Here is a 25,967-nt window from a genome sequence, read left to right as displayed (position 1 = left end):
AGAGCTGGAGGTGTTCAGCCTGGAAAAGAGAGACCTCCTAACAACCCTGCAGTATCTGAAGGGAGCTGGAGAGGGACTCTTCATCAGCAACTGCAGTGATAAGACAAAGAGTAATGGGTACAAACTGAAAGAAGGGAAATTTCTATCAAATATTGGGAAGAAATTCTCTCCTGAGAGGGTGGTGAGACACTGGAACAGGTTGCCCAGGCAGCTGTGGGTGCCCCAACCCTGGCACTGTTCAAAGCCAGGCTGGACAAGTTCCTGAGCAACCTGATGCAGTGAGAGGTGTCTCTGCCCATGGCAGTGAGGCTGGGACTAGAGGATCCTGAAGGTCCCTTCCAACCCTTGACATTCTCATTCCATGAAACTTCCCCGTCAAGCCATTTAAGTAACAGATTCAGGCAGTGCCTTGCCAGACTCCTCCACCTGCCAATATATATAAAATTTTATGTATTTCTGATCACAATCATTACCAGTGGATAATGGGGGTAGTGACTGGCTATTGCTTGGGGAATACAGTGGAGTATTTCAATATATATATATATAAATAAATATAAAATATAAATAATATATAAAAATATATATAAAATTTTATGTATTTCTGATCACAATCATTACCAGTGGATAATGGGGGTAGTGACTGGCTATTGCTTGGGGAATACAGTGGAGTATTTCAGTTGCAACAATAGCTAGAACATGACAGCTGCTTCTAGTCACATTCTTTCCCTGTTTTTTTCTGCTGTTCTGTGTAATTCACTCAAAAAATACCAACTGAAGTGTAGTAAGTACTTTATTGATAAGAGTATCACACAGAGTTCAAAAACCACTGAACAGCTCAGAGCCTAGCCATGTATTTCCATGTGCGAAATTCAGATGAAATCTGTTGTTTATTTCAGTATGGAATCTTCACTTGCTAAAAGGGAAGAAAACACAAACATGGTTATAAGCCACTCCCACGCAGAACTAAAACATACAAAGCATAGTGGAATCAAAGCCTATCTTTAAGTAATTTCTTTCTGGCCAGCATTTAAGATTCCCACTTCTGTTTATTCAACAGAATTGTAATTCACAGCTCTGGGGTGATGGCAAACTTTTAAGTTTACTCAGTAGTAAAAGACAGTTTTCTGAACTAACAAGTCAAACGAACCCAGAAAAAGCTACCACTGCAGGTACGTTCCATCTTTAAGGAACAGTCTTTAGGAACTGCACTGCACATAACAAGAGTTTAACAACTGCTTTTCTTTAAAAACAGACCAAGCCCATTGCTGGGAACAACAGACCTGTCACCTATGTGCCTCTTTTAAACAGATTAAACATTCTAAAGCAATAATCAAGAAAATTTCCTTACTAGGTGCCCTAACAACATTACATACAGTACAGCCTCCACCTCCAAAAATACAGGAAGTTTCGTCTATCTAGAGAACATCTAAAAGACCCATTTATTTAGTCCATGACCAACAGAGATAATGTGTTTATGAAAGCAAAAAGTTTTATCTGCAGTAAGTCATAGACAAGACATTTTAATTTCTGTATGTATACTTAATGATAGTGTTTTGTTCAACACTAGTTTTGTTTAGAACAATGCAAATGTCACTCTCGCATGGAAAGAATTACTGAGTGTGTATCTGCACCAAGAACAGCCCGAGTTGTTAATTGATTTTCTTAAAATTCTTCTCAGTCTTCCTAAAAACCCTAGGTGAAACAAAGCTAGAAAGCATATTCCTCTGTATGGAAGTGGGGAAGGAATCCTCTGTTAGACCTGTACAGGGAACACAAGAAATAATCCCAAGGACAAGGGAAACAATGCTGCAGCAGGAATACTGCAGCAGCAATACCAGAGGTGGAAGGGAATGAGAATAATTAGTTGCAAGTGATGCCCTTCAGCACACCCTCTTCATGTGAGAGATACAACAAATGAAGCTCTCACACTGAAAAATACAAAAAGACCAAGCTGACCTCCAACAATTCATGTGTGATGCCCCTTAAAAATCTCAAGTTGCAATTATGTACTGTTGCCTATGCCCTATATTCAGTCATATTTGTGAGGTTCCTACACTGCATGGAGCAAAGGGCTTGCACATCCAGATGAAAAAGGGACATGCCACCACAGCTGACATACAGATTCAGTTATTCCTCACAGCCATGTAACAAGTCCTGACTGTTGCAAAAGTGTTAGGTCTTGCTCTAACAAGCTTTCCAAAATGCAGGCATAATTAAACAGCGGTACTATTTACTCCCCACATGGACCTAACCCCTGCCTCCAGGGATTAGCTGCAGGCCCCAGTTTCTCCTAAGAGCACTGCAGTGGAACACCAGTCCTGCAGCCTAACACCTGGAACACAGTGTGGGATGAATACACTAAACTGAGGAACTACCTTCTGCAAGCTCTTTTGCAATGCGCTCCAGTTCTTCACGTTTCTTTTTCTCCTCTGCCTCTATTCTTCTCTCTTCTTCAGCAATCGGCTTCAGGTAGTCTGCCATCAAGACAATCCCTTTAAAACACAACTTCTCCAACCCCCAGCGGAAAGCTCCGCTCCTGCGGGCTCGGTCAAAAAGGAGGAAGGGCCATTTTTGCTGGCAGAAAGGCACATTTCACAGGGATCTGTGGCAGGGCCGTGCCCGGGCCGGGGGAGGGAAATGGCGGCCGGGACATTTCAAGGTGCCCTTGCGGGGCGGGCGCGGGGGAGCGGGGGGCGGCCGCCGGGGACGCCCCACTCACCGTATCGCTTCTTGCCGTAGATCATCCCCACGAGCAGCGCCGAGTACCGGGTGAACTGCGGGAGGCAGAGACAAGGACGCGCCCTTCGCTCAGTCCACAGGCACGGCCGACCCCCGCCGCCGCCCCCCGGCCCGGCCCGGCCCGGACGGCCCTCCCCGCGCCCCCGGGACAGCGCGGGCGGTGCCCCCAGCGCCCTCACCTTGATGAGCGGGGACACCTGCACCGGCGGGATCATCCTGGCGGCGGCGGCGGAGGCCGGAACTGAGCGCGGCGGCGGGAAGGGGCGGGGAGCAGCCGTGACCGGGAAGCCGAATGCCGCGCTGTAATCTGCTTCCCGAGGGTCGGCGAGCCCGTCACTCAGAGAGCGCCGGCGGCGCGGCCGCGGCGTCTCCGCCTCAGGGAGGGGCTGCGGGAGGTACGGCTAGGCAGCCTGTGGGAAAGGCCGAGGGGATCCATGTTTTTCAATGATAAATGCGCACAGACTGAACAGCTGGAATTTCCTTTTAAATGGAACAAAAGAAAACCCCCCCCCTTTTTTTTTTTTGTGCCCTTTTAAAACAGATACTGGAAATCTTTTTCGCTTTCAGCGTATTGGCATAGGTTGGCCAGGGAGGCGGTGCAGTCCCCATCCCTGGAGGTTCAAGAGGCATGAGGATGTGGTGCAGCGGACGTGGTTTAGTGCTCTGGGGGTTACAGTGCACTGCTGGCTGAACAGCAGATTCACGGCTGGACTGGATGAGCTCAAGGGTCTCTTACAAGCTTAATGATTCCGTCATTAAGTGGTTATGGTGTCTCTGTGCAGTTGCTGAGTCTGACTGGACACAGACCTCTGCAACCAACCCATCCAGCCAACCCTGCCTTAAACTGGAGGGTTGGACTCGATGGTCTTCAGAGGCCCCTTCCAATGACATTCACTCTGTGGTTCTGGGATTGTAATTACTGTATGTCACTTTAATTTTCACAGATACAAAACCCTGTGCTCATTAGCATTCTATCAAGAACAACTAGTTACAGTTATATTTGGGAATGATCGTCCTACTTAAGAAGAACAATTCAAATTAATGAAGTTTGTTTCTCAATAAATTAAAATTATGGTAAATGAGCTCTCTTTATACAAAGTCTTATACCATGTTTGTCCTGAGGTTTAGGTTCTGAGATATTACCAAATTTGGGTTGAATAATGCTATCTTGACTGTAAGCAAAATAAAATGGTTCTTTCTGCGGAACAAATTACCAATTTGTAAGTGGGGTAAACAAAAAACCAAAAAAACCAAAAAAACAAAACAAAACAAAAAAACCAAAAAAAAACCCCAGAAACAAACCAACACAAAAAAACCAAACCAACCAACAAACAAACCAAACACACCCACACATACACCAAAAACTAGTAATTAAAAAAAAACATTATTGAGCCAATACAGTGCTTTGTAGTATTTATATATTGCTTTATACAAAGCATCCTTATAAACACTGAAATTAAACTCCTTGGCTAGATTCAGTTTTTGGGTTTCATTCTCTTCAGATACCATGAGGAGTAGAATCAACATTTCTTTACATCACATTAAAAACATTTTGATATTTTGCAAAAAAAAAATCACAAAACTGCTGAGGTTGGAAGGGATCTTGGTGATCTTGTAGGAAAAACCCATCTAACATAATTTTAATTACAGACATTGACCTTAAAGTTCACCTACAGAGAAGAAATAAATGGCTTGAAGTTTTGTTTTTTCACTGATTGCAATTTATTACAAATACACATATTTACTACTTACTATGTGTCTGCTGCACATTAGAAACCATACAGAACCAAAAGTGCTTTTATTAAGTATCAGAAAAACTGCTATACACAACACAATGGAAGTAATTTAACCACAACTAGGTATAAATCCCCTTGAATAGCTGAACATACTCTTCACGAGAAGTATGTAATATTCACAATGACATAATCGGTATCAAGGTGCTTCAAAACAAAAGCACAAGTGCTTTCAAAACTGATCTCAACTGAAACGAGATATTTGTTTTTCACCTATAATTTCTTCAGGCATATTTTGCCACATTTTTTTATTTAATGATGAACAACGAAATTCCCCAAATGCCTTAATTATGGCATTAAAATTGTCAGGCACTAAGATAATTCAAGATACAAATTAATCACTCTGCCAAAAGGAAATGTAACGGCTTCTAGGGCAGCCAGAGTTTAGACGATTTGAAAAGCACAATACTTATCCAGCTGCACGAAAAAAGAACAAAAAAAAAAATCAACCTTATCATGGACACATGATACCCTTAGTTGTCCACAACTCAGGAGAAAGCTCAAGTCCCTTACCTGATGTGGAACTCTCACACATTGCAGTCTCATACTCTCCTTGAATATGACACCATGCCTTCTGAATAACAGAAGGATGTTCCATTACCAGACAAAAAACAAACAAAAAAAGCCTGAGAAATTAAAACACTTCAGATGAGAAGTTTCTGCAGAACAGAAAAACCCTTACATCTAATCACAGAGCTCTTTTCCCTCAGAAAATATCAAAGCTAGTTAAAACTTGGACGCAAAGCCACATGAATCTTCACTTGTTACACCCTTTAAAAAAAAAGAATAGATATGGCCAAAGAACTTGTGTTCAGATGGCTTGGAAGACTGCTATCACAATTGCAACTCCATCTAAACTCACACAGAGCCACTCAAACACAGTTAGATTTCCAACTGCTATCCCCTGTTTGTGACTATGCAGAACAGACCATTGAAAAAAAAAAAAACATTAAAAAATTTAACATTAAAAAGAAAAAAAACCCAAAACATTAACTTGTGCGCACATATGTTCCACTATGATCCAGAAATCCAGATGTCTCCATGTTTTCCATGCCTCACATTCTCTTACACAGCTCAACCAGCTTCTGTATTTGGCTGCCATTTTCCTGGGTATCTGCGCACTTCTTAATCAATCATTGCTGCAGTTACATGTCAAGCAGCATTTTTTTCTATAAGGCAATCCTAAAAGAAGGGGAACATGCTTTTCTTTGCATCCCCTCTTTATCCAATATTTTCAATAGCAGATTTTGGAGAAAGGGTCTCGAGCATGGCCAGCTTAAACATAAATATGCCCCAGTTATGGTCAATAAAGGCTTTGGTTTACATCAATATAATCCACACATGAATATAATGCGAGTCAGAGGAGCTGAAGTTGATCTCGTAACTTCACATGCACTGTGCGGAAATTTAGGACAGTGTTTCATTTGGAGACAAACATGCCTCCTCTTCTTCTAACAACACCACCTTCCGTCTGGAGAGAGACATCACAGATTTTATGGCAGTTAAAGAAATTCTAACAAAAATGCGCAAGGCAAGAAAAGCAAACGGGATTACAATCTGCATAAGATGGAAAATTGCTGTGCTAAACTCACTTAACAAGCAAGTTAGAAAGAAGGCCCCCAGGCTTACGCAAGGGTAAAGAGCTAGCTTGGCAAACATGAAGGCATGCTCCTTACCACCATATCTAGCAAAGGCATGCAAAGTTTCCTCTTCATTGAGAAGGGCTGTGGTCCATATTGCAAACTGAAATATGCTGGCAAAGAAAGTTATAACGCAGCTGACCTGAATGGCTTCTATTTCATTATGAGACTTTTCTGCAAATTCACTGGTCAGCTGGTAAGCTAGTGGAAGCCCACCAATGAAAGCCAAGGAAAGTATGTTAAGCAGTCCCATTAACCGGGTAGCTTTTGTTACATAAAGGAAAAGAGAGTGATGGACAAACCACAGGAGACCAATTGTAACAAATGAGCCGAAGTAAGCAAGGTAGTTTGGCCCATATTCACTTAGAGCTTCAAGAAGACTGCCATGGAACTTCTCCTCAACTTCTCTGGGATCAGGAACATTGTCTTCACTGTGGAGAGAAAAATTAGTTTACTTTGCACATTACTATTATAAAAACACATCTGGAGCAAGACTAAATTATGCTTCTTTGAGAAAGGAGTGAACAACAGGAATTCACTCTGTACTTCTCTTATTTTTAATTTAGAAACAGTGTTTCAAATAACAGCTCTGCAAAGAAATTATATATAAAAGGAAATCTGAATACAGGTTGGCATTCCTTTGGGTTAATAAAGTTGCTACAGTGACTAAACAGTTTTATTGATGAAAAGCTTTCATCTGAAAGCAAAACATGAATCTTTGTTCTTCAAGACTCTATACCTCAACATGTACTACACACACTGATGATCATTACTGCTGGAATGTGGGTGTCAGAAGTGTCTGGTTTGCGCTCTGTGTCTTTCCAGAAAATCATACTTTAAAGTAACCACTGCAGATTTTGGAAGTCAAACACCATGTTTGATTAATTTTATTTCCTCAAATATTACACACAGACAAAAGTTTATATATTTAACCAGGCAAAGTGTAAGAACCAGCACAAAGCCTTACCATATATCCAAAATGAGCAGGGTTGCTACAATGGCATAGACTCCATCACTGAATGCTTCTACTCGTTCCTTACTCAGAGGCTCACTGAGGTAAAATGTGAAGGTTTCTAAGCTATGATGTTCCTCCTCTTCACCTCTCTGACCTGGAAACAAATCCAGAGGCTTAATCATGAAAATAAGTATAAAATAGGGCAGTTCAGCAACCTACTGTGACCTCCTTTTCCCCCCATCTGCCTAAACTTTTCTTTAGACAATAGGATGCCAGTCATCCACACGTCAGTCACTCAATTTTTTCTGGCATATGTGCCTCTCCCTGTAATTTATGTTTCTTTCAAGACAAGTGCATCAGGAACAACAACAACAACAACAAAACAAAACAAAATAAAAACAAAAAAAACCCCAAAACAAACAAAAAAAACCCACACACAAAAAAACCCCCCAAAAAACCTCTTTCCTTTAAACTGTATGGCAACCAATTTCCACCAAATGAATAATAACTCAAAGCTGTAATTGAACAAAACAAATGAAATGCTGTGCCTCAGGAAGCCCTAACAGCTGTAGGGCCTCTATGACAGCTTGAAGAACTTAGACTACACGGCAGTAAAAACCTGTATTGAAAGAAACTGTGGGAGCTGAACTGGGATGTTGACTGACCCCACTTAAAATAATTCAAGCCTTGTGTCAAAAGGTGTAAGTTTTACAGGAAATGTCAAACACATCTCTAAAGAGTGAACTCAGAAGTGCCTAGCTAGCCAAAATACACTGCTTCAGGTATATATATAAAAGGTTAAGGTTCCACAGGAATGCAAAGCAGGTGTAATCACAAGAAATTCAATAAAGCCGTATTTCAGCCATGTGACAGGGTGAGGTAGAGACATGACATGACTGCAAACCACAGTGGCCCTATCACAATAACCATGGACAGCATTTGTTTGTGTTTATTCTCAGGCTCTGAGAGTCTAGGTTCTTCCTTTCAGAGCATTTCTGCCTCCCTGCTATTGCTGCCACATGGGGGAATGAAGAGTGTGCTCACATTTGCACTGGAAACAGACAGACTTGTCTGAACCGCAGCAGTGGAAGTAAAAAGGTGTTATTCTTCTGACCCAGCTTGGGAGCACCAGCTCCAAAGACATTACCTATTCAGTGGCTTTGTGGTCCCTCTCAGAGGGACACTGCACTTTTCAGCCAAGTAGGTTGCATGATATCCCCTGCTCCTTTTATTTTAGCAATGGCAACCTCTTTCTCAGCAGGATTTAAGAGCAGCTCAGGTTGCTATAGTTGTGCAATTGTTACTCCTGACACAAGGAGGGCAGAAAGCACATGAGGGAAGGAAGCATGGGTTTCGGCTAACTTAAGGTGTGTGAAGGCACCTCTTTAGATGACAGCAGTTAGATTAATGAGATGTAATACCCTGAACAGTTAACTATTGTGAGATAGTTTGATTTACAGGTGCAGTGTAATGCTGTTTGAAAATGTGTGACTATTCAGCATTGCGGGGAAGAAAGTGATAAAAGCATAGAGCTTGCTTGCTTATGTTCTTCCATCTCCATGCTCCCTCTTGAAGAGGGAAAGGGGATAGATGGCCTGCAGCCGTCATTCATATACCTACATGTGTCTGCATGCACTCACATTATCAGGACAAACCAGAAAGATTTTGCAATAGGAAATGATCTTTAAATGTGCTGTGCCTTACACAAATCTCATCACAATTATGGGAAACTAGGGAGCAAGGGAGACATTGTTTAGAAGCACATCAATAAACCCTAAAATCACTATGTTCCAAGACCGAAAATGAAAGCAGAACTGAAATTACTTGATTCTGGGCCATCTCCATAACATGTTGACAATCTAATCTGAGCATATGCCTAGGAATTTTGTTACTCACCAAGAATTTTGTTTTTACACCATGTAATTAATCGAGTGAGATGCGGAAAAACTATTACAAGTCCAAGAAGTATGTAAGACTGTTGGAGAAGAAGATGAACAGTTTAAATATAGTTATCAAAATATAAATTACCTTCCAGATTTGATATGAAACTAAGAAGTATGTAAGACTGTTGGAGAAGAAGATGAACAGTTTAAATATAGTTATCAAAATATAAATTATTATATTTATATTTAAAATATAAAATCTTCCAGATTTCATATGAAACTGTAACTCTCAATCATAGAACTAATAACATAGAGAAGCAGAAATCTTGACTTTCAAAAAGAAAAAGGCTCAGTTGAAATGCTCATTCACTTCCTGAATAATGCATGTGGAACCAAATACTACTTTTTCCTAGTTAATATAGTACCAGTAATGAAGCAAACAAAAACAAGTAGGGAAATAATTCTCCTGACAAAAAGTACAGGAATAACTGCTTTGGAATTTGAGTAATTATCCCACATAATCCTTATGGGTTCTTCCAATTCGTGATACTCTAAGATTCTACTATATGTGTCACAAAAACACATCAGTGCGTCCTAAGTGGTTCACAGGCTTTGCACAGGTCTAAGCATAGGAGCAACTTGGAGACTAATTTCACCATTGTTAATATTAAAAACAACCAACCAAACTACAGTGAATGGAGTGAGGAAGAAGAGGAAAACACATTTTCAGATAAAAATAGGCCTTTTCATGTTTGGACTCATAACTGCTCCTTTCATCAGGAGCAACCTGATTTCTCAACCTGATTTCAACAAACTTGGGGATTATTTAAATACTACCAAGTCCTGTGGAATCTTTCTCAAAATTCAGGTAAATCCATCTTTTCCTAAAGAACAAGAGGAATGGAAGCTCAGGATATATTCAAAAACTAGATTTCAGTTCTGAGTAGGGGCTCCAGAAAAGAGTTAAAGCTATTAAGAAGTAGGAGCAACTCACTGACATCAAGATGAAAGAGAAAAAGGCTATGTAAAAACAGGCCTTAGCCAAAACTATTTGTTTTGAGACGCAGGTGGGCTAACTGGTCTCCCTTTTCTGTTTGCTCTTACACCCTAAGTTAGTGCAGCAATTGCATTCACTTTTCTTCAGTTTGTGCACAAACTTCAGTTTGTCACATAAGCTTCCGTATTACCTCAACTACTTCTGATGCAAAAGATACTAATGTAAAGTTTAAAAGACCTGCTTAAAACAAACAAAAAATCAGGAATAGCAAGAAATATTTTAGCAGAATATTCTTTTTACACTATACAAACTCATGGATCAAGTTACAGGTTGATACATGTGATTAAATACATTCAATGCAAAAAACACCCTAGAACCAGCAATTGAGAAAGCGTGCATAATTAACACAGACATCACTATTTTCATACACAGTCCTAAAGATAGTTAATACAAACTGCTGCATCAGAGGTTTCTGTTAACTGAGAGAACTTACCAAAGGAATAAAGAAAAAAGAAAAGATGGCTGCTAAAAAGCATAAAATTGGTCCTCTTAGGATAATCTTTAAGATATGATGTTTATAGAAATTCTGATTTTCAGACTCCTGTATCTGTTGATTCAGTAAGTGTGGGTGATAGAATCCATATGCTACTATCACAGCCTGCAAGGAAAAGAGCACTACTGAACTTATTACATATAAATATATGAAAGATTTCAAACATAACACATAGAACCATAAATCAACACATTCTGAAACACTTTCAAGCTTATTCTTCACTCCCATATGAAAAGTTGATCCTAGAAAGTCTGAGATTTGACAATATACTGCATATGAAGATTTTAGTCTTCTCTGCAGACTCTGTCATGACCTTTGATCCTTGATGAAGAGGAATGAAGACCTCTGCAATAAGGAACTGAAAGCCACAAAGCACTGCACCAGGAGGAAAAGTACTGCTGGACTTGAGACTGAAAACCTGTGTTCCCTCACCCACTGCTGCATGGCTCAGAAAGACATCAGCAGGAAAACTCAATTGTTCTCTCCCCAAGGCATTTTTACAAAGAGTGGGAAAGGAATTCTGAGAACATTGAGATCAGCTGATTTAGTTGAATAAAACAGCTTCACGGGACAGTAAGCTTTTGTCTTACATACAGGTACTGCATTATCATAAGGGGCACTACTTTGAAAAACAATGCTATACAAATAATATATTTAGCAATTTATGCCACTCTCTAAGAAGCTTAATTTCAGTTCTACATAAGAAAGTCTATGTAAAAGTGAAAATGTAAATGGATAGCTCCAATACCTGTATAAGACCAATGACAACAGCACAGACACTGAACAGGAAGATGCCAAAAGGTACCCCTGGAAAGGAGGCCATTAAGGAAAACTGGAAAAAAATCAACAAGATCATGTACTTAATTAAGAAGCAATGCAGGAATAACAGTAGAGAAATAGAAGCACTCTCCATTCAATATTGAAAATATTCATAAATCTACACAATAATTTGCATTTCATCATAATTCCATTAAATGCTATTTCTAGCCACAAATAATGCAGGCATCCCAACCAAAGGTATCTGGAGAGATGGTTTTGCTCTGACACCGACAGTGCTAAACCTTAGCCACTCTGGCACTGTGCTTCCGTAATAATTACAGAGTGGTTTGTACCTGAGCATAAAGCATAACGGGTTTTGGTTGACATGATGTTATAGCTGTGAAAATTCTTGATATTAGGATATCTTTTTGAATCTTTTATTTTGCCAATGTCCATGGCTCCCTGTTGTATTAATTTCTGCAGCTTCTTTAGGGGAGGATAAAAAAGGAAAAAAAAAAGAAAAGTAGGGTGTACGGTTAAGGTAACATGGGTCAGCTTTCCAAAAATAATTTCAGCTTTAAGGCATAATGAAAAGTATGTTCTCTTGCTGATAAAGATTGTCTTACTGACCACAGCTTATTTTTTGCAGACTAAATGTGAGACATATCCACAGAGAAACAGGTGCCTGTCTTACACACACAACAGTCAAGATGCATTTTAAGCAACTGTTTTGTTCTGTTAATATAGTATTCATTTGAAAATATTCTTTTAAGGTCATTTGCCCAAAAATTGTGCAGATTTTAAACATAAACCCTCAGCTGCCAGAATCAACCTTGCAGAGCAAATAAGAAATGCTACTACAAACTTGGTCTAAACTACAAAAGGAAAATGTCCTGCCATATGAGGAGGAGTCTGAAACAATGTCTTATTTATCTTACCAAAATTCGTATCAGATAACTTGGACCTTCTTTAATACATGTGTTTTTTTTAAAGAAATCATGGGAAATTTTTTACCATGAACGTGATAAAACATTGGCACAGTTGCTCAGTCCCTGGAGACACACAAGGTGAGGTTGGATGAGGCTTTGAGAAACTTCATCTAGTTGAAGATGTTCCTGATCTTTGCAGGGGTTGGACTATAGGACCTTTAATGGCCCCTTCCAAACCAAACTACTCTATGATACTATCATTTTCCATAACTGTAATTTTTGTTTTTAGAATACCCATTTTCTGCCAGGTCTAAAACATGAAGTATATGAATGTTATAAAATAGCTTCATGAATTTTAAAGAAGCAACACTTAACCTTGATAATAGATTCAGGGTTTATACTACAACAACACTTTCCTGGGTTTCTGAATACTTTGGTAAAGTCTTTCCAAATAAATGAAGAAACAAACAATGCAATTTAAACAAATGTCAGATTTTAGAAAATTACTTACTGTATACGGCAAGAAGGTTATGATCATCATACAAGCCTAAAACAGAAAAAGGCATTTTGAAACATTCTGGACACATCTTCAATAAGGGCATTGCTTGCTTTGTATTTTACAAGGAGATCAAATGCTTGTGCTGCATAATGAAAAACACCCACATTTCTCAAGTTGCTCAGTTTTGACTACAACAAATGGCTGGTTTTGTACAAATCTTCCATGTTCTCTATGCAAATTGTACAAGATTATTGTAGAAAACCCTACAGTTCTCTGTGTCTACCAATACCCCAGGTAAAGGTTTTGCTATGGTTTTTAAGACTTCTTTCTAAAGTAGCAATGCTAAATATACCACACCTTCTAAACAGTTGTTTCTGATTTGTCAAGAACATTAACAGCGAATTGTAAATATTTTGCATCTAAAAAAGCAAAATTAAAAAACCCAATCCAACAAACAAAAGCATAAAGAAACACATTGCTTTGAAAGCTACATTAGGTAAGAATTAGATGCCTTCGGCTATTCTAAAATAATTTCCTTTAGTTTTATCTCATGGAGCTCCAACAGTGCTTTTACTAACAAAATTAGAATAACTGTGTGGTTGCACACTTTCAGAGAACAGAGTTTAAAGCAACATTGCAAAACACTCAGTTCCCTCAGATAAACTTCAGACTAACCTGCTGCAGAGCTTCTTCTGGTTTACAGTAAAATATTTGCAAGTTAAAAGCAAGTTATTTATCAATCAGTCACAGTGAAACTGAAGATCTTTGTATTTTCCTGACTTGGAAATGTGTCAGTTATGCTATTTAATGTAGAAACCTTTGGCTATTCAGAGACACACTTAAGTGACCTGTATCTGCTTGTTAGCCATCCAGCTTGTCTGACAAGACTCACCAGATTCAGAAGTGCCAGGACATCATCTATATGTTCTATCACCTGAAACAACCTGTCAAGGTAAGGCAAAGTAAGGTTATCATGAACAAGCCAACTCACAAAATGTATTTTACAACACTACATATAAATTATACATTTATGATAGCATGGGGGAACCCAATTTCCTTTGCCACAGAATTAATACAAGTATTCCAGGTGCCACCAAAACTCGTGTAGCTCAAATATGAAAGTAATTTTTTAGAAGTAAGAAAGTAATTTTTTAGAAAAATCTTAAAAGCGAGATACAATCAAGTACAATCATGGAGCAGTTATTAAGAACTTGGTTTCTACTTGAATGGCAGAGTATTTTCAAAATTTTAAGGCTTAGAAAAATTTCTCCTGAAGAGACACCACACAAAGAAAAAGCTTTCCTTGCAAGTACCCCCAGATTTTGTTAATGAAACTCCTAATTCACAAAACTGTCACTTAGAATGAATAGCACCCATCACCCTCCACAAAACCTGAGACTGTACCTCAACATTTACTTATACTTCACTCTTTACTTATACAAGCAAAGAAAAGCGCTGTGGAAAAGGAATGGATGTGAGGTATCAGCTTCAAATACTAAATTACAGGTTGCACACCTTTATTGGAATCCAGCCAATCCACTTGCATAGTAACATTTGTAAATTTCAAAATTCAAAGAAAAAACTGCCTTGGTTCCAGTATGATGCCTGTGTGCCAATTTATTTTTAAGCACCAAGACATAGCAGGTGGGAGTGTCCACAGCACTATGAAGTATAGAATCTGCAATATTACAACTGACTTTGTGACAACTACTGCTGAGGACAGAGAGTTGAGTTTTAGGCCAGCTGTACTATACCAGTTCTTTTGTTGTAGAGCATGAAGTTACAAATTCATGTCTTTTCAGTAGAATTAGAAGTCTAATTCCATCTAGCCTTCAAGGTAAGATAAAAACGAACTCTAAAAGATATAGAATCCTTGTTTTTCTCTGTATGACTATGGCAGTGGTGTAAGAGTAGCTTTTCACTGCTAAGGGTAGCATTTCTTTACAATGAGTTTCTAATATTTTTCAACAAAAGACAATTCAGAATTCTGGCAGCAAGACAGAAATACATCAGAGACATGGTTATCTCCTGCACTTTCTAGCTTTTGACTTTAAATTTAAACACTATGTTCCTACCTTACATGAGCTGCCCATGCCACTGTGACTATTAAAAAGGTCATCAAGTAGACTGCAATTTTTGCTAGAAGAAGTTGCTGAACACTTTCACCTAATTTCTGAAACAGAAAGTGACACCCAAGGAAACAAAATATAAATGTTATGTTACAAAATTTTTACCAACATCTGAAAAAAAGATGTATAGTAATGTAATGTATTTTTGGAAAATGCCTCCCAAGAATGCAGCTCCCATTCAACAATCTCTTTAGTACCTTGAATAGAAAACCGTTCCTTAGGAACTTGTTAAGTAGGCTGAAATACAGCATTTGATGTATCAGCACATCTCATCAACTTGTAAAAGGGCTTCCCAATGCTCTATTCACCTTGTTACTCATTTATGCGTTCTCTCATCACTGTTACTATAGTAATGCATTTCAGAGGACTGGACACAATATGCCTCTTTTACTTTCACAGCACTGACTTCCATAGCAGAAGCATCGCAGAGGCTTCATGTGACGATTGTTAAAAAGGAGAAAGGAGAGGGCTTAACCTCTGCAAATTTTGCAAATACCAATACAATGGCTTAAACAGACTCATATAGTATATTTGCTGTGTTACAGATCTCATCTGAGCTTCTTAAATTAAGATTTAGGTTTATTTAAGAGTAGAAAAATAAATAATGATAAAAGAAAAAACCTGTAAACTTTCTCAAATTATTTATGTTTCCTAAAATTCCTGGGTATTCTCAGAATTAATTTATTTTCCATAGTCTTCTTTTTCCACCTTTGTTTATTCAAATTACATTTATTATGAACATGACTTTAAAACTAGCATTCAGATTGTGCTGTATAACTGACTTCTCTCAGTGATGGTTTATTACCAAGAAGACCAGATCCTTTCTGAAAGATGTTTTGGTCAGATGGGCAAGTCATCTCTAATAGAAAAGTAACTAGTTATAATCTATGGCCTGCAACATCCAGCTCATTCAGGCTGTATGTCACAACACCTGCATATAACACAAATCTTAATCGAAAAGTTTTACACCCGAAAATCACTATCTCCTCGCCCTATGCGAAATTTATGTTAGGTTTTATGCTGCTTAATGGCTTCTGCTTTTGAAAGCCTGTAACCCGAAGTGAAGAAGTGAAGCGGTTGTACTAAACGAGGATGTTACGAGCTGAACGAGCATGTTAGATCTACTTGCGAGGACACATGAAACAACAAACCGCACGTGATACCTGGTCGGGATGTATTTTCGTGTGAGCCACCGGCAAAATCTGAAATAACAAAATGTTTTATTAGCACATGACGTTTCTTTTCCTTGCTAAGCACTTCCCTAAAACCACACAACCTTCAGGAGCAGCTCTGGAAGTCACAGCCGCTCCCGGGCCGTGGCCCGGCCCCGCCGCCCCGCTCCGGGGACACATCACGACAGCAGGGCGGCCGGGGCCGGGCGGCACCGCCGGCCCCCCGGACAGGCACGGCCGCGACCCGGAAAGCCGGGACCAGCCGCGGCTGCCCCAGCCTTCTCCCTCCCTGCCTCCCTCCCGCCGCCGGGCGCTCACCATCACGGTGGCGATGATGGACAGCAGCGCGTCGCTGTAGGCCAGCAGCCGGTGCGATGTCTGCGTGCTGCTGCCCGGCTCCGGCCCCAGCGCCGGGCCGCGCTGCCGCGCCGCAGCCCGCGGAGCCGACATGGCCCCGCTGCGCTCGGCGGCGGCGGGGGCGGCGCTTCCCCTCGCCTCAGAGCGGCGGGGGCCGCCCGCTGTCCCCGTGGGGCGGGGGAAGGCTGCTCGGAAGCAACGCGGCGAATACCGTGAGTGGTCGTGGCGCTGGGCGCCCAGCGGCTGAAGCGGCAGTCACGCCTTTAAATGGCCTTCCAGTTTACCTCTCCGTTTTGCATAACAACATCCTGAATCCAGTGACACTGACAGCGTGTTCCACATAGGACAGGTCAGGAAACATCAACAGAATAGGCAAAGGAAAGCATCACTCTTACAGAAGCAATTGATATTCCTCAAACAAATTCCCGTTTTAAAATGGGAACAGCATGTCAGCAGTTGAGGGAGGTGATCCTGTCCCTCTGCTCAGCCCTGGTGAGGCACATCTGGAGTGCTGTGTCCAAATCTGAGCTTCTCAGTGCGGGAGAGACATGGAGCTCCCTGAGCAGGTCCACTGGAGGGCAACAAAGATGATGAGGGGAGCGGAGCATCTCTCTCACCAGGATGAGCTGAAGGAGGTGGGCCTGGTCAGCCTTGAGGAGAGGCGACTGAGAGGGGAACCTCAGGAAGGTCTATAAATATCTAATGTGTTGGTGCCAAGATGATGGACATAGGCTCTTCTCTGTGATACCAAGCAATAAGATGAGAGCCAGCAAGCAGAAAAGCTGCACCTGAGTATGAGGAAGAACTACTTTACTGTGTGAGTGATCACAAACAGGAGCAGTGTGCCCAGACAGATTGTTGAGTCTCCCTCAATGAAGACACTCAATAACCATCGGGATGCAATCCTGTGCTATGGGGTCTAGAGCTTGAGCTCAGGGAGCTCCATGACCTGCTGAGATTCCTTCCAACCTTAGCCTTTTTGTGATTCTGTGATCTTGTGACATATAGGCCTGTGGAACTATAGGCCAGTCAGTCTCACCTCTGTTCCTGGTGAAATCCCCATGGAAACTATAGTAAAGTATATGGAAAATAAGGAGGTGGTTAGTGACAACCAATGCAGCTCCATTAAGGGTAAATTACGTCTGCCGAGTGTGGTGGCCTTCTGCAATGGGGCTATAGAGGTGATCGCTGAGGGGGGAGCTGACATCTTCTACATGATCTCGTGCAAAGCATTTGCACCCAATGGCTTGGGTTGAGACATTAAAGATTGACTGTTCCAACCCTCCTGCAGTAGGCAGGGACACCTTTCACTAGACCAATTGCTCAAAGCCCCATCCAACCTGGCCTTGAACACCTCAGAATGGGGCATCCACAGCTTCTGGGCAACTTGTTCCAGTGCCTCACCAGCTTTATAATAAAGAATTTCCTAATATGTCACCTGAACCTACCCTTCCTTTGGCTTAGAGCCATTCGCTCTTGACCTGTCACTACATGGCCTTGCCCAAAGTCTCCATCTTTCTTGTAGTCTCTCTTCAGGTGCTGGAATCCCACCTTCTCTTTTCCAGGTCATGGCAAGCTTATTCACCGCAATTGTCCTGATCCAGGTGGAGCACCTTGCACTTGGTATTGTTAAACCTCATGAGATTCCCATGGGCTCCCTTCTCCAGCCTGTCCAGGTCCCTCTGGAAGACTTCCTAGTGCGTCAACCACATCAGTCAGCTGGGAATGATCTGCAAATTTGGTGAGAGTGCACACAATCCCTTTATCTGTATCACTGATGAAGATACTGAATAACACTGGTCCCAGTGTGGACCCCTGAGGGACACCACTTGTTACTGATGTCCATCAGGAGATCTCTGAGCCATTGACCACTTCCTTCTGGATGGTCAATAGCTCAAAGTCCTGATGACAACTGCTTGTTGTCATCCATGACAACTTCTGATACTATATTTGGACATACTGGAAAAGGATGTATTTCTGTGTGAACCCTTTGTGGTCATGTATTTGTAGATAATATTTCCAGAGATAAAAGTAATCACTTGAATATTCATGCTTGTATTTTTGTTAGAATTGTGTCCTTAATTATCCAGATCCTTTCATCACGTTACAGTTGTTATGACATGATGATTTACAACAACTGTTAGATCCATGAAAATTGATAAAAGGCTCTGATCAGTGTCCATCATAATACAGATGAAATACATGGTGTCTTGGAATGGGTGAAGAAGGATGAAGAGCATCAGTGATGGGATACTCTTTTCAGATGGTCAGCCACTGCTGCGGACATTTTTAGTAGACTGTTTCATCCTGTTGTGTTACTATTCTGTTCTATTGACTGTTCTTTTACTATTGACTGTTTTACTTTAATAATAGCCAGGTATGTAAAAGCATCTGTAATGATCCATCAGCTACACATAACGTCTGGATGGATGAAAATTGAAGGAGGTGTTCAGTAGAGGGATAAGGAATTGCCCTATAGGGATACCCCAAAAAATTGATTATGTGGAGGTGTGATGGGGGCACTGAGTTGAAGGAGTGACTGCAGCCATGGCACAAATAATGTAGGAATGAGACCTAAACCCATGAGATATGATGGAAGGTATTCAGTGAAGGGATTATGTGGGCGTGATAGCCACCTGATGGGAACAATAGGTCACCAGGACAGACTGGATGACATTTATTGCTGGATGACCATTATCACTGCAATCAGCAGTAGAAGAAGGAGTGACACTACTGGTTCTGTTCCATTTTGTTTAAGCCCACAGTTTTTCTCTTTGTAGTTCTTAATGTCTTTCATTTATATATTGTGTCTGCCCTTCCCCACTGTTTAAGACAAAAGCAACAGGATACTTGACTACAGTCTCACCCCCAGTTATCCCAAAAGTGGAAATGGGCATTTGAAATCCCCTACCATGAAGACCAGTGGCTCTGGCTCTTCTTCCCAAGAAGAACACCTCTTTAGTAAGATATCTGCCTCCAGCTGCATCAGACGATGCACCCAGGAGCACCTGGAACACTTTTACATACCCTATACACTTATATTTTCTAGGTCTACGGCCTTTATCATCAGCATTCTAACAGGAATCCACAGCCTGTTTGTTGTGGTCTAGAAATGGTACTCCCCAACTCAGTTTCCCCACCCAGGCTCTTCCAAACCACATGCAGTTGGCTTTACTTCCCCTCTCTTTTCCCCCTCTGGGAATGGAGTTGAGAATTGAAGGCACAAAAAGTGAAAATTGGGTTGAGACAAAACTAATTTACTGGAAACAGCAATGAGATAAGGTATGATAATGAGCATTCATAGCAACAACAGAAAAACAAAAGTAAAAAGAAAAGAGGGTAATTTGCATGCAAAAATGCTCACCTTGGACTGGGAGATGGAATAATGTGGGATAGGTTCCCCACACCACCATAGTTTTTGTTCCTCCAAAACCAGATGCCCTTCCTCCTGGAAGTGAGAAAGTCCCTTTTCCCCACTGCAGGCAGTGACGTAAGATGGTACCAAATAACACAAATGATTCCTGGCCATGCCCCTTCCTGCTGATCTGGGCTGAAACCAGGACACCATTGTTTCTACAAACCACACTATTGGTTCATCTGTATTTGTGAAAGTTCTTTTTGAGCTTGACCAAACTTCCAGCACTGACTTCATGAACCACACTGTTTGTGAATCTGGCACTGCTAATGTGGCTGGATTTCTGGTGTAACCCACACTATCTCTGCATCTCACTGAACTTACCAGACTTATGGTGCCTAGTTGTTTACAATCAGAAATGAAGCCCAGATGCACCCAGCCCATGCTCTGACCTTCCAGGACCAGTTGGAATGCCAGAGGGTTTATTTTCTGCTATATTTCTATAATCTTGACGCAGCACTCAGAAAAAATTGAATGTTCTTTGTGTGTTTTTTTTTTCCTTTTACATTCAAGGTTGGAATTGCAGTCTACCCTACTAAGGAGTATTTGTTGAAAGAGAATATGTTGTAAGATACAACCACAGAATAGGTAAGGTTGGAAGGGATCACTGGAAGATACCTATTCCAACCTCTCTGCTCCAGCAGGATCCCCTAGAGTACATTACGCAGCATTGTGTCCATATGGCTTATGAATAACTCCAGAGAAAGAGACTCTCCAACCTGTCTGGACAACCTGTTCCAGTACACAGTTACTTGCATGGTAGAAAAGCTCTTGCTCATGTTCAAGTGGAACTTCCTGTGCATCAGTTTCTGCCCATTGTATCTTGTCCTATTGCTCAACATCAAGAAGAGCCTGGATCTATCCTCTGACACCCTCCCTTCAGATATTTCTATGCAGTGGTAAGATCGCATCTCAATCTTCACTTCTCCAGGCTAACAGGCTCAACCTTTCCTTTTAAGAGAGATGCTCCAGTCCTCTCATCATCTCTGTCACCCTCCACTCAACCTGCTCCAGGAGCTCCATATATCTCTTCTCCTGAGGAGCCCAGAACTGGACACAGCACTCCAGATGTGCCTCATTAGGGCTGAGCAAAGGGACAGTATCATGCCATCATCAACCTGATGGCAATGCTCTTCCTAATGCACCCCAGGATCTCAATGGCATTCTTGGCGCCCAGGATACACTGTTGATTCATGGACAGCTTGCTGTTCACCGGGATCCCCCAGGTCCTTCTCCACAGAGCTTCTCTCCAGCAGATCAGCTGGGGCCTCTGCTGGTGCCTGGTGTTGTTCCTCTGTAGGTGCAGGACTCTGCATCTGCTTTTGTTGAACTTCAGACAGCTCGTCTCTGCTGATTCCTCCAGCTTGTTGAAGTCCTTCTGAAGGGTTGCACGGCCCACTGGGGTATTAGCCATTCCTCTGAACTTTGTGTCATCAGTGGACTTGCTGAGGAAGCATCTTCCCTTTCATCCAAGTGAACAAGCTAAGAAGCACTGGGCCTAGCATAGAACCTTGGGGGACACCACCAGTGACAGGCTTCCAACCAGACCCTGTGCCACTGATTAAAAACCCTCTGGGATCTGCCATTCAGCCAGATCTCCATCCACCATCCATTCATCCAGCTTCCTTTTCCTGAGCTTACTTATGAGCACATCAGAGAGAGAGTATTGAAATCCTTGCTGAAGTCACGGTAGAAAAAATCCACTGCTCTCATCCATCCAGGTAGTTGTCCCATTGTAGGAGGCAATCAGGTTGGTCAAGCATGATTTTCCTTTAGTGAATTCATGCTAAATACTCCTTATCATCTTCTTGTCATCCACTTGGATAGAGGTATCCTTCAGGATGAGCCATTCATTCATCATCACCTTTTAACATGAAACAACATAAAGCACAAGTATTTTAGAATGCAACATAACATGAATTCCTGATGCAGGAGCCTGAAATTATTCATTCAAATATTTTCCTGTACTAACTTGACCTCACCATGTATTTATTACACAGAATTGAAATATTTCCAGGCACACAAATCTCTGTATAGCTTGTATAATTTTCTACTGTATCATAATAAATTCTGAAACTAAATAAAGGCAATTAAATAGATAGTAGTTTTCACAGGGCATTTGTGATAATTATTCACATGGTTTAAAGTCTTGCTCTTTATTGCACTTCTCCACAAACATTTAAGCAATCATTGTTCTATGGAGAACTGGTGTTTCTTGGTGTTATGTGCTGAAACCTTTTGTTTCTAGGATTTAAAGAAAAAAAGGCAAGACAAAACCAAAAAAGGTGAAGATGATCTTTTTGCTTCAACTAAGTCCTCTTCACATATTACTTTCCAGAGGGGTGGTTTTACCTGTTAGTGGCTGGCCTGTTGCAGCACGCTGGCTATCACTTGCATTGCCACAGATTGTACCTTCTCCAATCGTTGCAGCTATCTTTTTTTTTTTTTTTTGAGGGTTGGCTTTGTCTCATTTGTTTAAGTGCTCTGCCTTCATTACTGATTTTATTACCTCACGTACCTCATTACTGGGAAGTCTCATGAAGTGAAGTCGTGCCTCTTCCTAACACTGAAGACTTCAGAATGAACACACATCTCTTGTGAAATGTTTGCTGGTGGTCTGGTAAGGAATGTAGTTTACTTGTGATGGATAGTTGTAAATCCTTCTGTTGTCAGTGAAGTTGTACCTGCATTTCAGTACCACCTTTGCTGTTTAACATGCTTAGGTTTTGGAGCATCATTTTCAGAAGTGATGGATGATTTAGAGAAGCTGAGCTCACCATGATGTATAGCAGCAGTGTAGAGCTGCTCAGAAAGACAAGGTTTTTTGAGACCAGACACAACTATTATTATTCCTAGGCAGCTTTTTGACACTGCTGTGTTCAGGTGCTCCGGTGTGTTGTTGCCCTGTGTTCTGAAACATGCCAAAGGGAAAAAAAAGTGCTTTCAAATGGGCAGCACTTCTTTGCTTAGTTTGGATACTTGAGTCTATCTGCTTCCTACTAGCGTCCATTGAGACAAAAAGTATGCGTCTTTAAAATGGATTGTGAGAGCCTGACCATTAACAAACCAAAAATTTATTGAGCTAGGGTATAGCTTTCAGTTTCAGAATTCAAGGTAATGAACTTGTAATGAACCCACTGTCTTCATTCCTGTTTCTACAGAGTGCTGTTTTGTTGTTCTATAGCTCCTGATTTAGCCACCAGCATTGTGGAAGGAGAGAGTAGTTCTTCCACCTGGAGCTGTATTGAACATTTGTTCTCACATGAAGAGATACATTTCTGCACAGTTCACCACTGCAGCTGAGTAAAATGTATGGATATTATGCCTAGTTGAAACATCTTTTATCCCTACAAATTCAAATAAAATCTATGTTCTGTGTTAATATCTTAAAATGCTCTTTAATTATCACTTAGAATAAGGAGTAAGAATCGAGGCTCAGGGAAGTCTGCAAGAACACTGAACTTCGGATTGCTATGTTCACATTTCTTTCATAATGATACACTTCTGCACAGTTGAGGAAGTTACCCACACTGAAGTCTTAGGAAAGAACTCTCTGTAGCAGTGCATTGTAAAAGCCACCTTACAATAGGTAAGATCAGTCTTACCTATTGAACCTTTGGTGAACAAACAGGAGGAGCAATGACATCAACTGTTTGCATTAAGACATTAACCTTTCCACTTCACCTTCTGCCTTTATTTCTTCTGTAGTTCAGTTGCTTTGGTTCTTTCTTACTTGCAGACCTGCTAAAGATATCAAAACAAGTCAAAAATAGAAAAACTATTTATTTTTACCTAAGAATCTGTTGCTGAAGGACATTCTGGTAAGTAAAAATGCTGATTGTATCTTTGCTTTTATTTGCACTCGCAGAGAAGAATGCTATCTGATGAAAGTTCAGTGATATCTCCCCCAATGGAGAAATGAAAAAATAAATTAATTATTTTGAATAGATTTTGGATTAGTGTCTTTGTTTGCTTGACTAGAATTAGTCTTATTTGTTTAGCATGCAATATAATCTGACATAGGTAACTCAACTTTTGCTTGAGAAAAGCATGGATCTTCTACCACAGGTAGAAGAGAAGCTGCCATGTGTATTAGTGTAACTATTTAATTTTTTTTTATTCTGTAATGAAAAAAAGTAGCACTTTACACACGTATATATTATAGGTGATTGAACTTTGATTCTCTGGAATGTTTGGAATATTAAGCTTTAATTTACATTAGAGCTGCATTCCAGATACTGCTATAATACTGCATGTGTCTATTTGTCACATTTTTGGTAACACAAGTTCACAACAAGTTTAGGATGTATGAAACCATTGTATTTTCGGTCTTGAACTGCAAGGTAATGCTTCAGTTCTAATTGCTCACTAAATTCAGCTGTCATACAACTTTGTTTGCAATAATACTTATCTAGAAGCTGTGGTAACTGAGTCACTAGAGGAAGTTTGGGCCTCCAAGACACATGGTAATGACTCAAATTTTTAGTAAAGGTAGTGCTTTCAAATGGAACATTTTAATGTTAGGAGTAAAACTAACATAACATCTTACTTTTTCCATAGTAGAAGAAAATACAAAAAAAAATAGTGATAAATGGATAGCGGTATCAAACACTAAAGGTTTGTGGTGACTTTTTTCTTGTGTATCCATATTCTTACTCATTAGAGAGGAATGGTACAGTGTGAGACCAGCTATACTAGCTGGTCTGCCCTGCCCCTAATGAACAGCCTACCAGCCCTGAGACCCCGGCAGCATATGGCACCATATCTTGAGCTACCACTTGTTTGCTGTAAAACAGTGCACAGCATGTTGTAATGGTGCACATAGGCAATAAAACTTACAAGTGGTTAAAGATTATGCCGTTCCTGCTTGAGTCTTGCACCCTTTGGTGGGAATGAGTTTCTCAGTCTTCAGAACTCAGTTTACCTCAGGGTATCAAACTGGCCAGGTGATGTGGCATTCCTGATTTTATGCTTGCTTGCTCAAATGACTTCTGGGTCTAAAATTATGACTACATGATGTTTCTGCCTTTCATCTCATGTCCTTGTGTCTTCAAGCAGTGGTACATTTTTATCAGTGAAGGTGAAATATAATTTATGGAATTCTTAACCTTTGAGTGGCAATAAATTCCAGGAGGATAACGCTTAAGGCAGAAAATAATGCAGCACAAAGAGCTGAAGACAGGATTTCCAGCTATCAAGATGGTGTGTTGGTGTTTTGTTTTTCTTTTTTCCAAACCTCTAAATTGTTGGACTTTCTTTGAAAACAATTAAGAAATGAGTTTAGATGCTTACCTTTAACTTGCTTGGGGAAAATGCTAGAAATAAAATGTACAAAGTACAGAAATTGCTGATTCATTTTGTGAAAATTATGTCAATGAAGAAACAACCTGTGCACTTCCATAAGGAAATCTCATGAAGACATTGAGACCACTATAGCCTATGTGAATAAAAGGGCCTCATTTATTTGTAGCACTCATAGTAAAGGTAGTGCTTTTGAATAGAGCATTTTAATGTTAAGAGTAAAACTAACATAGTGTCTTTTTTTTTCCATAGTAAAAGAAAAAAAAAAATAGTTATACTTTGTATTTGAGTGGGGTGGTATGGATGGCATAATGGTTCATCAAAACTACCAGGTAGTATTTCTCCCTTTTCCTTGCTTTTAGGTTGTGATGAAAGATAATTACAGTTCTCATACTATACTTCTATTTATACTTTAACCCTGCATTGAATTACAGATTTTTTTGGAATACAGAATAACTCTACTCTTGTTTTATAATTTCATCCTGATGTTTGTGTGCTTCCTGGCCAGATTATCTGTAAAAGCAAATAAGTAGTTTAAGGTGGACATTCAGTTATGCCTCTTCATTAATTTTAATAGCAAGAGATGCTATTTTCAATTGGCAATTACATGCATAATTATATAGACTGTTACAAACTATGTGGGTATCTGGCTCACTAATACAGATGGTCTTGTAGATCCAACTGTGTACCTGTGTGGCAGAACATAATTTGGATGGCTTTTTTTTTTTGTAATGATGGTGGGCGAAAATTAATTCATATACCTCATGTTAGTTTTACATGCTACCTCTCTCAACTTGTCATTTTGAAGTAATAACATGGATTGCTTGCACTGCTTCAGTTACCCTG

The 25,967-nt window shown here is 40.4% G+C and overlaps 2 protein-coding genes across 2 annotated transcripts; both read right to left on the bottom strand.

Annotated features, from left to right (window-relative positions):
- Window positions 1-772: 772 nt before the first annotated feature.
- Window positions 773-3,080, bottom strand: ATP5ME (ATP synthase membrane subunit e). The gene is made up of 4 exons (XM_039724185.1): window positions 2,919-3,080; window positions 2,720-2,774; window positions 2,376-2,474; window positions 773-913 (listed from the first exon to the last, which is right to left on the bottom strand). The coding sequence occupies exons 1-4, from the start codon at window positions 2,952-2,954 to the stop codon at window positions 888-890; spliced, it is 216 nt and encodes a 71-aa protein (XP_039580119.1). The 5' UTR covers window positions 2,955-3,080; the 3' UTR covers window positions 773-887.
- A 1,357-nt stretch (window positions 3,081-4,437) lies between these two features.
- Window positions 4,438-16,588, bottom strand: TMEM175 (transmembrane protein 175). Its single transcript, XM_039724164.1, has 10 exons — window positions 16,367-16,588; window positions 16,040-16,078; window positions 14,823-14,920; window positions 13,640-13,691; window positions 12,760-12,795; window positions 11,309-11,392; window positions 10,501-10,665; window positions 9,024-9,102; window positions 7,140-7,281; window positions 4,438-6,603 (listed from the first exon to the last, which is right to left on the bottom strand). Exons 1-10 carry the CDS (start codon window positions 16,496-16,498, stop codon window positions 5,940-5,942), a joined length of 1,491 nt encoding a protein of 496 aa, XP_039580098.1. The 5' UTR covers window positions 16,499-16,588; the 3' UTR covers window positions 4,438-5,939.
- Window positions 16,589-25,967: the final 9,379 nt, after the last annotated feature.

Source organism: Passer montanus, unplaced genomic scaffold, assembly GCF_014805655.1.
Source record: "Passer montanus isolate IOZ18808 unplaced genomic scaffold, ASM1480565v1 scaffold52, whole genome shotgun sequence".
Classification (NCBI taxonomy): domain Eukaryota; kingdom Metazoa; phylum Chordata; class Aves; order Passeriformes; family Passeridae; genus Passer; species Passer montanus.
The sequence above is the reverse complement of the archived record's forward strand: the minus strand, read 5'-3'. Positions and strand labels throughout refer to the sequence as shown.

What these genes read in the sequence shown, in the direction of transcription:
- TMEM175 (XM_039724164.1), bottom strand. Translation starts at nt 16,498, where the DNA reads ATGTCGGCTCCGCGGGCTGCGGCGCGGCAGCGCGGCCCGGCGCTGGGG. An exon ending in TTGTCATTGGTCTTATACAG is followed by an intron (nt 10,666 to 11,308) that starts GTATTGGAGCTA and finishes TTTTCCTTGCAG; the next exon opens with GCTGTGATAGTAGCATATGG. An exon ending in CTGCTCATTTTGGATATATG is followed by an intron (nt 6,604 to 7,139) that starts GTAAGGCTTTGT and finishes TTCTCTCCACAG; the next exon opens with TGAAGACAATGTTCCTGATC.
- ATP5ME (XM_039724185.1), bottom strand. Translation starts at nt 2,954, where the DNA reads ATGATCCCGCCGGTGCAGGTGTCCCCGCTCATCAAG. An exon ending in CTACGGCAAGAAGCGATACG is followed by an intron (nt 2,475 to 2,719) that starts GTGAGTGGGGCG and finishes TCTTGATGGCAG; the next exon opens with ACTACCTGAAGCCGATTGCT. An exon ending in TGCAAAAGAGCTTGCAGAAG is followed by an intron (nt 914 to 2,375) that starts GTAGTTCCTCAG and finishes CTTCCCTTTTAG; the next exon opens with CAAGTGAAGATTCCATACTG.